At 41.7% G+C, this 17,741-nt stretch overlaps 1 protein-coding gene across 3 annotated transcripts; it reads right to left on the bottom strand.

The window, feature by feature from the left end:
- Positions 1–5,857: 5,857 nt before the first annotated feature.
- Positions 5,858–17,355, bottom strand: LOC311266268 (adipose-secreted signaling protein-like). Of its 3 annotated transcripts, XM_084368555.1 has the most exons (7): positions 17,200–17,355; positions 15,719–15,968; positions 13,812–13,877; positions 12,070–12,206; positions 11,280–11,433; positions 7,962–8,087; positions 5,858–6,209 (listed from the first exon to the last, which is right to left on the bottom strand). In XM_084368555.1, the coding sequence occupies exons 3-7, from the start codon at positions 13,828–13,830 to the stop codon at positions 6,109–6,111; spliced, it is 537 nt and encodes a 178-aa protein (XP_084224681.1). In that variant the 5' UTR covers positions 13,831–13,877; positions 15,719–15,968; positions 17,200–17,355; the 3' UTR covers positions 5,858–6,108. The 3 variants fall into 3 exon arrangements, with proteins under 3 accessions (XP_084224681.1, XP_084224680.1, XP_084224682.1); XM_084368554.1 differs by lacking the exon at positions 15,719–15,968; XM_084368556.1 differs by lacking the exons at positions 13,812–13,877; positions 15,719–15,968; positions 17,200–17,355 and adding an exon at positions 13,626–13,644.
- Between the last annotated feature and the right edge of the window lie 386 nt (positions 17,356–17,741).

The raw sequence follows: 17,741 nt of genomic DNA, 5'->3' as shown, positions 1-17,741 counted from the left end.
GGCGTGTACAAACATGTCCTGTGACCGCCTACTCCACTGATGTGCTCTGTCAAACAAGAAGAACAACAAGAAGAAGAAGGTCACTCGAGATAAATGTTGAGACACATGTTAATGCCAGGTTCCTACAGAGTGAGTGGTGGATCACAGCTGAGCCCCCTCCCCAATCTAGGCCTGGGGCTTTTAAGCCTGAAGAGAGGCTCACACCAGTGCCAGTGGGCCATATGGCAGCATTTGTACTGTGTGTTAGCTGCAACCAGTGCTGGCAGGTCAGGGGGAGAAAAAAAAGTCAAGGAACGCATCAAAATCTGCAGCACATTCTACGCCTGGGGGCTAGCAGTTAACAAAACTGAAACTGTCGTTACAAACTGAGCATTATTTATTTACATTTTTTAATCAGAGCATTGACATTAATCTCTCAAAATCAGCAGGAAGAGGTACTCAGTAACAGCTGATGAGCATTACTGTTTGCAGATGCTCGCTCCCTCTTTTTCTCTCTCTCCTTGGCTGTCCCTTCACCTCCCTGTTGACTTTTCCCCTCTCTGTTTGTGGATGGCTAGATTGGGGGGAAATGGAATTAGGGGCGAAGATCAACTACCAACTGCAAAAAGGAGCAGGCTAAGAAACCAAACTGACATGTTCTGTCCGTCTCTCTGTTTGATCGGTTGAACTGTGGACAGCGTAGCAGATTTGCACCTACTCATTTTATCATATCATAACACCAACGCCCACTTACTTGTGGGGTTTACATCATATGCCAAATATTCAGACACTAAGAAGCATAAATCAAATGCCAGCTCAGCTGACATTTCATGCTCAAAACTCTTTATGTTTCTCTTTATGCTTTATGTTGATGAAGGTTCTCAGTCATCCAGGTCATGGTAAGTCTAAGTGCTGTATTGTAGGCAGCTGGACTTGTTTCAGTTTCTTGAAGACGTTTCACCTCTCATCCAAGAGGCTTCTTCAGCTCTAACTAACAGGAGGGGAGTAGGCTTTTAAGATGGTTTGAAAGAGGAGTAACAGAATCCCTCTATGTCCATCTGGAACAACCGTCTTTGAACAGCGGGGTGGCCTAAGACATTACCTATCACCCACCTACAATGCTGTACTGAGTTCTCTCCCCAGACAGCTTAACAACCATTCACACCTGGGCTCACCTAGCCCTAACATCCCACATGAAGGTCGGTTGGGTCAACGACCCACAAGTGGCCCTAACGACTCTGAAACTCAGAGCTCTCATGTGTCCTTAACAACTCTGTAAGGACACTCCCACACAGAGTTTAAAAGCCTGCAACTTCCCTCCAGTTAGTTAGAGCTGAAGAAGCCTCTTGGATGAGAGTGGAAACGTCTTACAGAATCTGAAACAAGTCCAGTTGCCTATGATACAGCACCTAGATTAACCATGACCTGGATGACAGAGAACCTTCATCAACATCAGAGTCTATGTGATCATAAGCTGAAAGAAACAGACTTAAAGGGCAGCGCTAAATTTAAAGCAGTAAATGTACTTTTTTTTTACCCATATATCATGTCCAAAACATTCACAGGGAGGATCAGAGAGACACATATGTAGTATGATTTCAAATAAACAGAAAAGTGCATTACCTTGTACAGCGTACATGTGAGGTAATACTTTATTTACATTCAGCTGAAAATGGTACAGTCCTGATAGACAGAAGCGCATAAGAACACACACTGTGGTGGCAGGTCACAATTCAGACAATGAAGCTCCACATATGAACACACACTGCAGGTCACACATCCACGATCAACAATGTTTTAATGAACAGAAAATAAATTCAGAATCAACATGTTTGGTCATTAGTGAGACTTTGGTAGATCACAGGCCATTCCAACACTAATAGTCATGTTAAGTAATAGGTCACTGGTATGAGGAAGTGTTACTGAGGCATACTAGCCTCAACTAAGCAACATTTTTCAAAATCACTGATGTTCAAAGGTGATGGTATTATTTTTACACCATGGTCTGAGTGAAAACTCAATTCTGATTAGCTGCAGGGTGTCGATTAATTCTGATAAATGGACACCTACGGAACTACTAAGTATTTCCAGTGAAACTGTGAAATGGGATCTAGTAACCTAAAAAATATGTGTAGTTGTTGAAGTGTACGCTCTTGAACATTTTTGTTATTTTTACATTGCTGTCAGACAGCCTGTTCCTTTGGCACTACAATCCCTCAACCGAACAACATCCATACACCAAGACCCAACTATCACTTTAATGTACTGTGTGCTAAAGGGTTAGCATAGACTCAATTACTAAATGGAGGGTATGCTAAAATGTTTTCATGGGGCTGATAATCTACCAGGAGTACCCTGGTTATCTTAGTTCAAATCAGACAATTTACCAAAAACTTGCTATTCCTGTAATAAGTAACTGTAACAAGTGAGGCCGAAGCTACCTTTTACTGAAGTCAATAAATATAGTGTGGTAACAAACAAACAAAGATTTGACACATTTCTGCTGTCACACAGGTCTGTCATTCACCTGGAATCAAGATAGTCAATTTGGTTACATTTCATGAGATACAGTATCAATCATGCAAATAGAAGAGAAAAACTCCCCAATCTCTTTTTGTGTTTCAGCATTACCAGTACGTTTACAGCAACTCAGACTAGAAATGACATATCATTTGCTAATGTAAAGTCTCATAATACACATGAAGAAGGCTACACTGATGTCAACAGAGAACATGCTTAAGGCAGATAAAATTTCCAAAACAGACAATGATACATACATACATACATAGAAATGATTCATTGTAACATGGATAATAATAAGAAGAAGAAAAAGAAGAAGAAGAAGAAGAAGAACAGCATTTCTTGTTCAATCAAAGACAGTTTTTTTTTTCCAGTTCAGATTGTGTTCTGCACCACAAATGGAAAAAAAAAAAAACAGACTTCATGGTCCTAAAGGGGATTTCCAGTATTTTTAATCCTATAGTAAATATAGGTATTTACAGGCTTTGGTGCGTTAAATGATTCATACCTCCCAAAAGTTTGAAATTGGTCCCGTAGATTGCCTCAGCTGGCAGCAATGGCTGTAACATTGGGGCAACTCACAAAAAGTGCTTGTTTTTGCCACTTCAACAAAAAGCTCTTTGTCTGTGGGAATCATTTCTGTAGTGTTGAATAACAACCACAGCCTTCAGTGATAAAAAAACACTTGACGCCTGGATAAGGCCCAAAGGATTACTTTGCAGCCTTTCAGCTGAGGCGATCTACTGGACCGATTCCAAAACGTTTGGTAATTATGAATAATTTACACACCAGAACATGTGAATATAGGGCCCAGGTTTAAAAATACCAGAATTTTCCGTTAAGGATGTATTGCACAACAATTCTGCTTTTTAGGATGCCAACATATTTAAACATATTCTAATAGTATCGTGCCATATAATACTTTGCAACGCAATGCAGTTTTAATTGCTGGCTACAGTTAAAAATACAACAGTGTGGTTATATGGGAAATCCTCATAATGTCATCTTTTTATACTTATGGCTACAGGAAATACAGGAATAGTCCAGCTCCTACAGTAAAGTGTGTCTGTTCAGAAAGCTGCAAACAGTGCCAACGCTGCCAGGGTAAAACTACAAGGACAGCAGTAAATGTGTGTAATCCTGCACAAATCCTGATCAGTTAATCTAATTCTATATTGAGATATGCAGTCAAATTAAGAGAAGAGCTAAAACATGCAAGATACTCCAGCAGGTTCTGTTTTTGATGCCTTTAAAGTTAACAGAGGAATGACATTAATTATTACGATTGCCATTATGCAAGTCTACTTTATTTTAATGTGAACCACAATCAATTCACTGTACTATGCTTTGAACAGTGTTCTTTATGGTAGGTGGTGGACATAGATAGATAGATAGATAGATAGATAGATAGATACTTTATTTATGCTGAGGGAAATTCAAGTAAAGCAACAGGACAGTATGAGTCAAAAGTCAAAAACTTTCCTTGGTTGGCTGCTGTGACTTTAAAGTCCATTACTACATGTTTGTTGCTGATCATAACAAGCAGTGGCTTTGTGTGTGTGTGTGTGCGTGTGTGTGTGTGTGTGTGCGTGCGTGTGTGTGTGTGTGCGTGTGTGAGCTGGTATAAGCGTTGAGTGCTGGTTTACTGTACTCCATCAACGGAGGCTTCGTGGCTATCTAAATTAAACAGCAGTTGACATCCACAGCTGCAACCTGGTGGTTTTCAAGCTGTCTTGTTAGCAAGACTCACTGTCAAGCAACTATTTTTATATGGCTCTAGACTTTTGAGTCTTTTGAAAAAGCATCCATTTTTATTTCATTATTTGACTGACCTGTTATTTTCCAACATATAAACTACCTAAAGTTTGGACACACCTTCTCATTCAATGTTTTTACTTGTATTATTTTCTACATTGTAGATCAATACTGAAGACATCCAAACTATGAAGGAACACATATGGAAGTATGTAGTAAACAAAAAAGTGTTGAACAAACCAGAATATGTTTTATATTTTATATTCTTCAAAGTAGCCACCTTTTGCTTTGATGACAGCTTTGCACACTTCTGCCATTCTCTCAGTCAGATTCATGAGGTAGTCACCTGGAATGGTTTTAATTAACAGCTGCGCCTTGTCAAGAGTTAATTTGTGTAATTTCTTGCCTTCTTAATGTGTTTGAGACCATCAGTTGTGTTGTGCAGAGCTAGTGTTGGTACACAGTTCAATACAGTGAATAGCCCTATTTGACTACTGTTCTAATCCATATTATGGTAGGAACACCTCAGCTAAGTAAAGAGGAACAACAGTCCATCATTACTTTAAGACATGAAGGTCAGTCAATCCGGAAAATATCCAGAACTTTGAATGTATCCTCAAGTGCAGTCGTGAAAACCATCAAACACATGATGAAACTGGCTCTCATGAGGACCGCCCCAGGAAAGGAAGACCAAGAGTTACCTCTGCAGAGGATAAGTTCATTAGAGTCACCAGACTCAGAAACCACAAATCAACAGCACCTCAGATTAGAGCCCACATAAATGCTTCACAGAGTTCAAGTAGCAGACCCATCTCAACATCAACTGTTCAGAGGAGACTGCGTGAATCAGGCCTTCATGGTCGAATTGCTGCAAAGAAGCCACTACTGAGGAAGAACAAGAAGAACAAGAAGAAGAGAAGTGCTTGGGCCAGAAACACAAGGATTTGACATTAGAACAGTGGAAATCTGTACTTTGGTCTGATGAGTCCAAATTTGAGATTTTTGGTTCCATCCACCGTGTCATTGTGGGACGCAGAAAAGGCGAGTGGATGGTTTCTACATGTGTGGTTCCCACCATGAAGCATGGAGGAGGAGGTGTGATGCTTTGCTAATGACACTGTTGGTGACCTTTTCAAAATTCAAGGCACAGTTAACCAGCATGGCTACCACAGCATTCTGCAGCGACATGCCATCCCATCTGGTTTGCGCTTAGTGGGACCATCATTTGTTTTTCAACAGGACAATGAGCCCAAACACACCTCCAGGCTTTGTAATGACCATCTGACCAAGAAGGAGAGTGATGGAGTGCTGCGTCAGATGACCTGGCCTCCACAATCACCCAACCTAAACCCAACTGAGATGGTTTGGGATGAGTTGGACCGCAGAGTGAAGGCAAAGCAGCCGATAAGTGCTCAGCACCTCTGAGCTCCTTCAAGACTGTTGGAAAACCATTCCAGGTGACTACCTCATGAATCTGATTGAGAGAATGGCAGAAGTGTACAAAGCTGTCATCAAAGCAAAAGGTGGCTACTCTGAAGAATATAAAATATAAATCATATTCTGGTTCTTTCAACACTTTGTTGTTTACTACATAATTCCATGTGTTCGTTCATAGTTGGGATGTCTTCAGTAGAAAATAATACAAATAAAGAAAAAACATTGAAAACCAAACTTTTGACTGGTAGTGTATTTTGGAATATAACACTAGCAAACCATAGTATCACTGACTCCAGTCAAATAAAGCAGTTTTGGATGAAACACAATCTAGTGTTTTCATACTACCACTCTGGGCCCTGACCCAGTCAGTGAACAGCACTGTTGTGCAGATACACATTATTTGTGTGTATCTTTTTATCATATCCTCTTACGGTCGCTGCTGTGCTTTGTGTAGGCATCTTTCTGAGCACCCAGGCATCTCACCCCCTCAAGCAGCATGGGCGTCCCGTGATGTGGGTCTGGGCAGAGGGAGGGAGGGGACGAGTGTGAGGGGGATAGAGAAGTGCAGACAGATTATTGTTCATCAGTTTGCTGTTCACTCCTGGCATTACACTTGTCAGGTGTCAGGCTCATTCTCATAGAATCATCAATTGCAGCTGAATTTTGTGATCAAAATGCGGGTCCTATGAGTTATTGTTCATCTGCATCGATGGATTAAAAAAAAAAACAGTAAACAACCAGGACATGCCCTGTGACTGACCCGTTCTCATATGCCACTGATCTGCTGGTCCTATCTTCACAAAAGGAGGATTTTAATTTAGTATGCCAGTCCTACAGTGATTATCAGCATTGACAGAAGACCTGTATGATCCCATCACATGCTGGTCTCTAGTTGATTTTTCTGAGATCTTACTTGAACTGCTTTACTTTTATTTACAGTTAGAGGAGCTATTACCGTATTTCAGCAGTACCTGTGTCCCATTCCATACCAAATACAAATTCTAGTCAGGTTTTAAGTGTGTAGTGCGTGCTGCATATGTGTGGGTTTTGAGTGTGATGTTGCTCGGTGCATCTGTAACACAATGCAATGCTTAAAGGACACACAGGAGCTCTATTTAATTAAACAGGAAATTGTTTAATCAAATAGAGCATAGATTCATTACTGATTCATTAATGCAAATTAATGATTCATTAATGCAAATTTGCAAGGCTCTCCATGTCCAGCCTGTTTGTAAGAGGGAGTGGCAATAACGGTGTGACAGTGAGCCATCAGGCACAAGGAGCCTGAAACTGAGGCAGCTAAAGGGAATTCATCATTCATTTTATCATTTACACCTGTGCTATTTCCACTTTGACATGTCATCATGTCTTCTGTGAAAATGATCCATCACTCTGCTTCCATCGCCACCCCAAGCTCCACCTCACATAATTGGTGTTTTACTCTGTCAGGGCTGAAGAGAAAGGTCTGGCTGCACTAATTATCATTCTGCCAGGAAAATGCTTTGTCATGTATTCAAATCTTTAGACTAATCATAATCATCTTGGGCAGCTTTATACCCAGGATGCATCGACAGTATCCCTGCCTGCAGAATAGTGTAGGGGGAAACTTGTTTTGCACGTGTGGAGGTGAACCATGGCATTTATATGGCAAAACCCCCACAAAAGAAACGTAAAGAGCTGCTAGCTTGTTTAGGTTTGTAATGTTAGCGACCAGGTTAGTGTTAGTGTGACCCTGCTGGCCTGCTGGTTGTTGTTTCATGTAGCAAAAAAACTAGTTACACACAGATAGTGGCAGGAAGAGGGATTGCCGCCTGAAATAGGTGGCCTATGACAGGCTTTATACCAACAGTCTACATCCGGTGAGTCAGACTATTTTCAGACTTCATTTTCATTCACAGAATGTGTTTATTAGGGCAGATTAGGTCTTTCACCAGAATCCTCAGAGCAGCTTTGATTCTTTGAGAGCTTCATCTAATTCACAAAAACAAACTGCAGAACCATTTACTATAAATGATCATTTCCTTGAAGTGTCTCTGACTGAATTGTGGTTGGTGGTGAAACAGCTTCAGAAAGATCTCACAAAATAAAAATCACACACATATCTTTGGAAAAAACAATGTTTGTGAAGTTAATCTGGCAGTGGCATTCAGAAGTTGACTGGTGAACACACGACACACTGTACTAACAATCTACTCTGAATGAGTAAGAAATTCAGTGTGTGTGTGTGTGTGTGTGTGTGTGTGTGTGTGTGTCTGTGTATTAGCACATACCAATGACCCTGGCCTGCAGTCTGATCTTCAGACTACTGTTCTTCCTCCCCCTGGTTATCAGAGTGATCTCCTCCTGCAGCACCCCCTCCTGGTGAGTCCTGTACTCACAGGTTACTTTTACTCCTCCTACAGAGGGGGAGGGAGAGGGTTTGTCAATCTCTACATATATACACCGATCAGCCACAACATTAAAACCACTGACAGGTGACGTGAATAACATTGATCATCTCATCACAATGCGATGTTCTGCTGGGAAACCTTGGCTGCTGCCACTTGACACGCACCACCCATCCAAACACTGTTGTGGACCAAGTACACCCCCTCATCACAACGACACTACCTGATGGCAGTGGCCCCCCAGCAGGACAATGTGCCCTGACACACCACAAACACTGCTCAGGAACAGCTCGAGGAACACAATAAAGGGCCCAAGGTGTTGACCGGGCCTCCAAATTCCCCAGATCCCAATCTGATCGAGCATCTGCAAGATGTGCTGGAGCAGGTCTGATCCATGGAGACCCCACCCCCCAACGTACAGGACCCAGAGGAGCCACTATAAAACGCCCTGGTGCCAGACACCACCGGACACCCTTAGAGGTCTTTAAGGAATAGTTCACTCTAGAACAAAATTCAGTCATTATCGACTCACCCTCATGCTGATGAGACGTCCGGTGTAGTTTCTTATTCCTCAAAGTGCAGCTGGAGACCCGCGGGGGTACCCTCCTGCAGCAAAAATCCATATAACAATGGTGCCTGAGACGAAAAGGTCCATAAAACTACACAAAAACTTTGTAATATTCCTCCATACTGCTCATCCGCTGCGATCCAAGTGTCCTGAAGTGGCGACATCCAGAGTTTACTCGAAACTACGTCATTTAGTACATTTTTATAGCCTAAACAGTCACTATGCTATATCTGCCTGGAGGCACGCTCCACGTTCACGCGAGTCTCCCTCAAACCCGCTCGCACTACGGAAGCTGCGCCGGACAAGATCAACAGAACTCGTGATAGATACACACCGGTATTTACTTCCAGCTGTGAGCGACAGTGCAACACACAAACACAAGAGGGATCTGCCTGCACTAGTGATTTGAAACTTTGAAAGAAAAAAGAAAAATGTGCGAGGACTTCGGCTTCGGACTACGGCTTCCATAGTGCAAGCGGGCGGGAGGGAGACTCGCGTGAACGCGGAGCGTGCCTCCAGGCAGATATAGCATAGTGACTGTTAAGGCTAGAAAAATGTACTACATGACGTTGTTTCGAGTAAACTCTGGATGTGGCCACTTCAGGACACTTGGATTGCAGCGGATGAGCAGTATGGAGGAATATTACAAAGTGTTTGTGTAGTTTTATGGACCTTTTCGTTTCAGGCACCATTGACACCCGTTATATGGATTTTTGCTGCAGGAGGGTACCCCGCGGGTTTTTTATTCCTTTGAGGAATAAAAAACTACACCGGACTTCTCATCAGCATGAGGGTGAGTCGATAATGACTGAATTTCGTTCTAGAGTGAACTATTCCTTTAAGTCCATGTCTTGACAGATCAGAGCTGTTTTGGCTGCACAAGGGGAACCTTCACAATATTAGGCAGGTGGTCATAATGTTATGCCTGATCGTTGTATTTATTTACACTATCTCATAAATTCAGTTGCATGAGTCTTATCAAGCCAATAACTTTGTTTTGATGTCGAGGGAGAGGAGCGAGGGAAGTGATGAAGGTATAAACGGGGTGGCTGTTTGAAGCCTCATCATGCTAATAATAATTACAATATTAAATAAAATAAAAAAGAAACAACATGAACAGTTACTTTTGTACCTACAGACAGATAAATAAGAAGAGATACTGTAGGATGAGAAAGTGACAGTTGCTTTCTTCATTCACTGTGGATAATCATCAGACACACACAGTGCTGACATTGACAGTGCAGTCTATTTTGTACTTGTGCTTCAAATGCACTTTGAAACATGATTTTGCTGTGCGGGAATTTGCTCACTCAGCTGTAAATCAAAGCAGTGTCAGTCCCTGAGCTGCATGGTACATAATTGATTTGAAGGCTTCATTGACTCTCTGGCCAGTGTTCCAAAGATGCTTAAAGTCCTACCTCAGCTCTGCTCCACTATCCTCTGTAACGCAGAGGGTGGTCTCATACAGACATTGGTTCACCTTCCTGAGAGACTGAAATGGATAACTGCTGTTGTACTAGAACAAAAGATCCATGGGATATGATGTTGCCAATGATAGAATGATGAAAGAAACACACACTAAGGTGGCACTATAATATACACAGGATGTTTGAAATTCAAAGGGTCTATGGCACTTTGTCTTAAGCACATGGCGCAGGTGTGTATAGGTCCAAGTCCATTTTGCTAGTTAAACAGCAGATAATCCGGTAAAGTGCAGTGCACGTCATGCAAGGGGTTGTATTTATACTCTGAATTAGTTATGGGTGTGTACCCATCAGAGTGTCATCTCCTACTCCCTTTGAGAGCGCCAGGTCCTGACACTGGTCTCTACTTAGGGACAGGGATGTGATCCTCTGCTGCTGGATCCTCTGCCTCTGCCGTTTCACAATCACCTGTCCCATCAACAACTCTGTTTGACTGCATATGAAAAAATAAACTGATATTATACTGAGGACTAGGAGCGCTACTGTGCATCCCTCTGTGTGTGCGTGGATCTCATTCCCTGGATCAGGCGTCTACGTTCATGTGAAATACGTCCTTAATGAGGAAAATATGAATGACATTACCTGCATCGATCCTCGAGAAACAATATGTGTATCTGAACATTAACATGCGCATTTGCGCACGAGGAACAGCTGATAACCTTCACTGATAATTTGAAACTCCTGACAGGATCGGTTAGTATTTCATGTCAATTAATGTTCTGTGTTCTTCTACACATCAACAGGTCACACACAGTCCGGATTCATACAGTAAAATAGTTTGGAGTGAAGCAGCTGTCCTGATAAATCCTGAGATTCATATTTATTTTAGAAGATAAATGTTTAATTTTGTTTCCTTTGGAGAGTTTAAAACTTCAGCTTTTGGTTTCACTGACTAAATGTGCCATGATATTTATTACAGTGCCATGACTGTGAATGGAAATGTTTAAAATAACTGAAAGCAGCCTCTCAAATCATAAAATCAGAGTGTATGAACCCTCCCAGGGGTGCACAGGTGGGAGCAAGTATTTACACAACGTGGGCGCTGGGCATGAAAATGACAACTGTGTCGGTCTGTTTCAATAATGAAGTAAGGGACCAATAGTTATAGTTATGGAAATGCACTTGTTTGTTTGCATTGTTTGAACTCACCCTCCATTGTGGAGTTAATACGATGGACCCGGAGGCTGGAGGACCTCCTGGTTGGAGAAGAGGAAGGAAGACAGGAGAGCTCTTTGCCCAGTGTGGGGACATCAGGGACAGTGAAGACAATTTCATAACAGTGGTGGCTCTTCAGGAAACCAGCCTGAAGAGAGGTACGATAGAGTAGAGACAAAGAGTAATGGACAAAGTCGGGAAAACAAGGAGGGGAATGAAGAGGGGGTGTAGCTGTTGTTATATTTTCATCAATAATAATAATAATAATAATAACCTTAATTATTAGTAACTTTACAGATTTAAATTATTAACAAAATATAAATCATTCAGTAAATTATGATATATTAGCATAGGTTAAGCTATCCAGCTGCAACATTAAAGAATAATTACAATACAATAATGTATATGTATATATAGCATTTTATATATATATTTATATATATATAACTGATAACCAACGTATTTTTAATGCTGATTAAAGAGTATTTCAACACTGTGACGTTGCTACTTCTATTTTAGTGAAATATCTGAAGGCTCCTTCCATGCAGAGAAGTGACACAGTGGTTAAAGGTAAAGCTTGAGGGCTATTTAACCTCTGTGTTTCCTGTGTGCTGATATTGGCTGAGCTGTTTGTCCACCACTGTGGTCAACACCAGTACATCTAACACCTACAGGTCAGGGTGCTGTGAGATTTGCTGTGAATATTCACACTGCTACAGTTCTTGCTGATCCCCGATCATTCTTGTGACCCCTCTGGGTTCTTTGTCCATCCACAGGCACACACCTTGACCAAGTAGCTGCCATCCTTTTCTAGGATAGCAATGAGAGTAGAGAGGTTTGAATGGTCGTCTCTCCGTGTTGGAGAGCCGGGGGGCTCATCGTCATCAGGGAAACGCACCCCACCTGCCTTGGAGGTGGAGCCTGGTAACAGACAGACAAACACAGGTTTTAAATCATCTAGCAATCAAGGTATCAGTACCAATAATGGAAATATGGTGAATTATGATGGTTAAATGTAAAAATGTGTGTATATGACACACAAAGCTGCAACAAAGCAAAAACAGAACAGAATGTTTTTAATACAAGCTCTGGAAAAGAGAGTCGGCTGCAGAGCCAGACCTTCTGGAGGAATAAACTCTGATCCAGAGCCATTTACAGACGCAAGAGGGGCTCAGAGATTACTGTTTTACTTTTGGGATTAAAAGAAGTAAAGCAGTCTGACTGTTTGGGGCGAATAGACACTCTCAGGAGTGCTTAACAATCACAAATGATCCCATGTGGTCAAACTTGTGCAAGTATGCATGGCTGGAGGTGAACACACCATTAAACAGTCACACTTGCTGATTTGTCGTCATGTTAGGTTTAGTCCTGAAACGTTACCTTGAGTAAACTGGTGGATTCTCTAGTCCTGCTGTTTCTGTGATACAGTTAGGTGCTCTTCTGTTGTGAGGTTTTGTTTTGTTTGTATGAGACCCTGCGTGGTCCTTTGCTCTCCTTCAAAAGGATACAGCTCCCCCTATTGGGGTATACCTGTTGTGCAGTTTTGGATAACCTTTAATTATTACACTTCTGTCTTTTTACTGTGATTTTGCTAGAATACACGCTGAAGAAGGTCGTCTTATATGGCAAGAATAAACAGTTTGATGGGAGTGCTGTCCTTTAGTGCTGTCCATATTATACATATTATATCTTGAATTTTAAAGCAATAAACTGAAGATGCAAACAAAGATTGGAAAGATTAGATAAAACATCTTGATAAGCTGACACTATGCCTTTTGGACAACACAACTGTAACAGGTCTAATGCAACAAACATCTAAAGTGATTGCAACCGACTGAGTGCTGAAGTAGGAGATTCACATTCAAAAGCAGCACAGACATGTAATGTAGTGATGAAGGCAGATGAGTTGGACATTAAAAACACATTCCATGGTTTTATTAGGAGACATGCATCTCTGAATTTTCACTGCAAACTGTTGAATTTCTAAACGTAACAAGTGAGCTGAAAACGTTTTGTAAGGTTGTAGAAATATTGGGAGCTGAAACAGCATTAGAACATTTTTAAAGCAGCTGTTGCCCAGTGGTGGAAGTCCAATATAGTAAAGTACAGTGTGCCCTCTGACACTCTTGTGGTGTTATTGGTCAACACAAAGCCTCAAGTAATGACAAAGTTAAAACACAAATTACACCCAGGTCATAAAAACTGAATCATATCTCATACAAATGTTCATTGTCAGTGCATGGCTATGTCAATGTCTAAACTACAAAGGAGGGGAGCTGTCAGAAAAGTGAGAATGTCTTATAATGTTTTGCACTGTACTCCCCTGTGTATGTCACTGACCCATTTTGGAAGCATTTCTCCACAGTTTACCAGACTCCTGGATACACACTGCCCCCTGGTGATAACAGCCAGACATAACTGTATAAAGGCCAAAATACAGCCAGTCAACAGTAGCACCTACTCACACACACACACACCCAAGCACACACATGCACACGCAACACACACATCAACTGCCAAACATACCTTTTCTCCCTGTTGCCATGGTAATGTGGTTAGGACCTAGGAAGTCTTGATGTCATCACTGACCTCCTGAGGACAGACAATGACACAGAGGGAAACAGAGACAGCACTGTGTTATATGTTCAAACTTGTTAGGTCTGACAATGTCGGCTTTGTGTTGCATAAATTATTAAATAAAAAAAGTCTTCACGTTTGAGATGTCTCTTCTGTCCTGGGCTTTATAGGACATAAAGGTACAGAGCACATGTCTTTCTCTGTCCCACACTTTGCTGTCTAATCTATTCTATCCATAAGGAAAAAGATGCTGAGGATCAGCTTTGTTAGAGAAGCCAGTTAGCAACTAGAAGGTTGTCAGTCCAATCCCCAGACTGACAGGATAAATCTTGGTAAGTTAAGTAAAAAAGCAGCACTTGCCCCTCCATCACAAACACTCCTGATGAAAACATACAATGAATCACAGCCTGACAAATACTAAATTTTTGAGCCGATGCCATTACTGATATTAGGGAGGAAAAAAAATTCTGATAACAAGTTATCAGCAGATATAAACACATTTTTTGGCCTTTATTGATAGGGCAGCTGAGAGTGGGGACAAGAAATGGGATGAGAGAGTGGGGGGACGACACACAGCAAAGGGCCGCAGGTCAGACTCAAACCCTGGGCCGCTGCAGCGAGGACAAAGCCTCTGTACACGGGACACGCACTCTACCAACTGAGCTGACAAGTGCCCCGTGAACAATTTCTTTGCAATGACCTGTCAAATGTGGTTATGTGGTTATATAAATGTGGTTATCTTTTAACAAAGATTTCGAAATTGAGGCGGGATTTTACAGATAAATAGATAAAATGTATTGTATAAAATGATATCAGTGCACCAACAGTAAACATCCCTTGAAATGGACTAATTATAAATGACCTCAAGCATCTTTTTCCACATTATATGTTAAAATCAATAAGATTTCATACCAGTGTGTATCAGACAACATAGACCCGGACAGGATATATCTGTGATTAGCCAACACCAGCTAACCGGTATATCGGTTGGGTTCTCAAAAAAAAAACTAAAACTATACTGTATATCTGCCATTTAGAAAATAGGACATATGCACTAAAGACACTTCTAAATATCACGGAAGCCATGACATACCCTGAGTCACTTCCTTGCTAACACAGTAGTGTTAGCAAGGAAGTTAGCTTCAAACAAAGTCCCTGTTGATCACCTGACAGTCTCTGGATCCCTGTTTCCAACCACAGAATTGGTCTTTTTAATTCCTCACACTTCTATCACTTTTGATGTGTGTAAAGCAGAGTGTCATGCCATGAACACCCTTGAGGAGAGACTCTCCTAAAGTATGCACCATTTGGACAATTTGTGGAGTGAAGATGGCAGAGCCATTCAAGACAGAGACATTTTGAAGAAAAATGTTGGGGTAGTTTGGTGGGTGCGTTCAGGAGGAGGCTATGACAGCAGGTTTAAAGACCTGCCTGTGTGTCCCTTTGGAACAGATATAATTTATGATTATGAAATGAGTAAGTGGTTGGATGGCACATCAGACTATCTCTTTTGTTTGAGGCATACTGAGGCCTTAACTATGTATTTCTATTTTAATATATTTCCCTGCAATATTGAATGATCAGCAGATAAATACTATGTAGATTGACACTGTTTTGGCAAACTGCTTGTAATCATATCTATGCTGGTACAAAGTGTTGTGATTGAGAGCCTGACCCACCATGCATCGTGGAAAGTGACAAAGAGAGGTTCTTGCTATAAATAACATGACATTATCGCCATCAGTAAACCACAGGAGCTGCCTCGCTCTCACTGCTGAGGTAGGGAGATGACAAAGAGCCGGTAGGACAGACAGGATGACAGCGACTCTTCCACGTATAAATTCTGGAATTATTACCTCATATAAGTTGCCGAAGACAATACCTGCTACCACATTACTGTTGTTTGGTCTTGTAACTTTGTTTTGTGGGTGTGGGTGTTGGATGTTTCCCACACTTTCAGACTGTGCACACCATCAGACCGTCACACTCCTGTCCCATGCTACCGGCTCACCCTCACGTTGTCTCGTCACTACCTCCGGTAGCGGATCAGAGGCGGAACAAAACTGTCCCTCCCGGTGAGCCGGAATATTGGTGCAATATTCCCACCTGAAAAATGCAGTGTGAATGGGATTTATGTTACATATTTGCATTTCATTCAGTGACATATTCCAAAAATATTTTCATTGCTAGATTTTTAGAAAAATAAATATATGTTGTGAATAACTGTAAATACCATTATTGTGTAAAGATCACTGTTTGATATATTTTACTATTTGAATGGACTTTTGTATTTTTTAAATAAAAAAAACAACATTTGTTTTCAAACCTGCTACTACTAAAATCATTTATGGATCCAAACTAAAATACTAGAATCATTGCAATAAAGGGAACAAAACATTCAGTGTAACAGATATGTTTATGTAAAAATGAAACAATATACAATAACACCTGTACTTTATACAATATATAAAATAATATGTGAACCAACTTAATATAATTGTTTTTTAAATTACATTTGCTTCCTTATAAAAACGTCTTGCTGACGTGTGGGTAAAACCTTGGTTAGAAGGATACTGGCAAAGGATTCTTTGTTGCTGTTACTGTTGTCGCACTGAACGACATTTAGCAGGTGTCATTAGTAAATTGTGGTAAAGACATTATTTTTTTGCTAAGAAAATATTAAAATCAAACAGGATACATTGTAATGTGCAGAAACAGTTGCATTACACTCTTGAAAACCCCTTTTTGTCCTCACATTTTGAAAATACCACATGGGAAAACTGTTTCAGTTTTCTTTGTGAGTACAGTTTTTGGATATAAAGCTACCTGACAGAATCTTTAAATAGTGCCTTTAGTTTTATTCTCTTACAGTGACCCTGTCCGAAATACTGAGATGCAGCATCATACAGTACAGATGTCTGCACTCCGTCAATACAGAGAGGAAACAGAGAGACATGTTCCCTGTCAACTGTATTTTTGAAGACAATGTTGATTACAACACTTTGGATTTACTTCGGTTACAGTAGGGGCCCACAGACAGTTTGCTTTGAGTTCGGTGAGGATGATGTCTCATTTGTGGACTGAACTGAGAGAGAGGCAACACCCCTGCCCTCAGTGGATCAGTACCTGTCTCTCCACTGTACGAACAGAACTGGACCGACCACATTCCCCTATCTACCGTACACATCACCTTGTACCACAGCACTGAAGGCAGGGGCGGACTGTCACACCGGACAAAACACAGACACACACCCATCTGTCCAGCCTGCCACAGCAGCCCTCCCGCCTTCAGCCACTGGAGCCCATCAGCAGGGAATCGGTCGCGCAGGCTACGTACCGCTCGTGTGGATGTGCTGCACCTGTCAGTGTGTTTCTGAGCCGACACCGGTGGCGACACGTCGTCGTTCACTTGTGAGCAGGGTCCTCGCATCTGTCCCTGGGAGGCTGCCAGCAGGACGCTGCGACGCTGTGACGCTGTGCAGACACACAGGACGCTCACTCATGGCATCGCGCTTCATGCGCGCGGGCACGCGCCTTCACTGCACACACGCGCGTCGTCGCTCCAACCAGCAGCTGATGTGTGTGTGTGTGTGTGTGTGTGTGTGTGTGTGTGTGTGGAGGACAGGGGGACACCATGGACGGGGAGACAGCTCCCTCTGCGGCTCAGGACACGTGTTTGACTGTCCAGTCTCTGAGAGGAAAGCAGAATGTCCTAAATGAAGAAGCTTCCAGCAGAGGTCAGAGGTCAGAGGCAGCTGTGCCAAGTGACTTGTCCTTATGGAACCATGATCTGTGAGAGGTGATTAACACCATAACCAATGTTTCCATGTAGTCAAATCATTTTTTATTTTTTATTTTTATTTCCCTTCTAATCCCACA

The sequence above is a fragment of the Pagrus pagrus genome, assembly GCF_965226575.1.
Source record: "Pagrus pagrus genome assembly, chromosome: 2".
In the NCBI taxonomy this organism is placed as follows: domain Eukaryota; kingdom Metazoa; phylum Chordata; class Actinopteri; order Spariformes; family Sparidae; genus Pagrus; species Pagrus pagrus.
The sequence above is the reverse complement of the archived record's forward strand: the minus strand, read 5'-3'. Positions and strand labels throughout refer to the sequence as shown.

Excerpts from the sequence above, each read along its gene's own strand:
- LOC311266268 (XM_084368555.1), bottom strand. Across the intron at positions 11,434-12,069 it reads ATGGCAGCTACTTGGTCAAG|GCTGGTTTCCTGAAGAGCCA; the intron begins GTGTGTGCCTGT and ends ACCTCTCTTCAG. Across the intron at positions 6,210-7,961 it reads ACTGCAGGCCAGGGTCATTG|ACCCACATCACGGGACGCCC; the intron begins GTATGTGCTAAT and ends CCCTCTGCCCAG.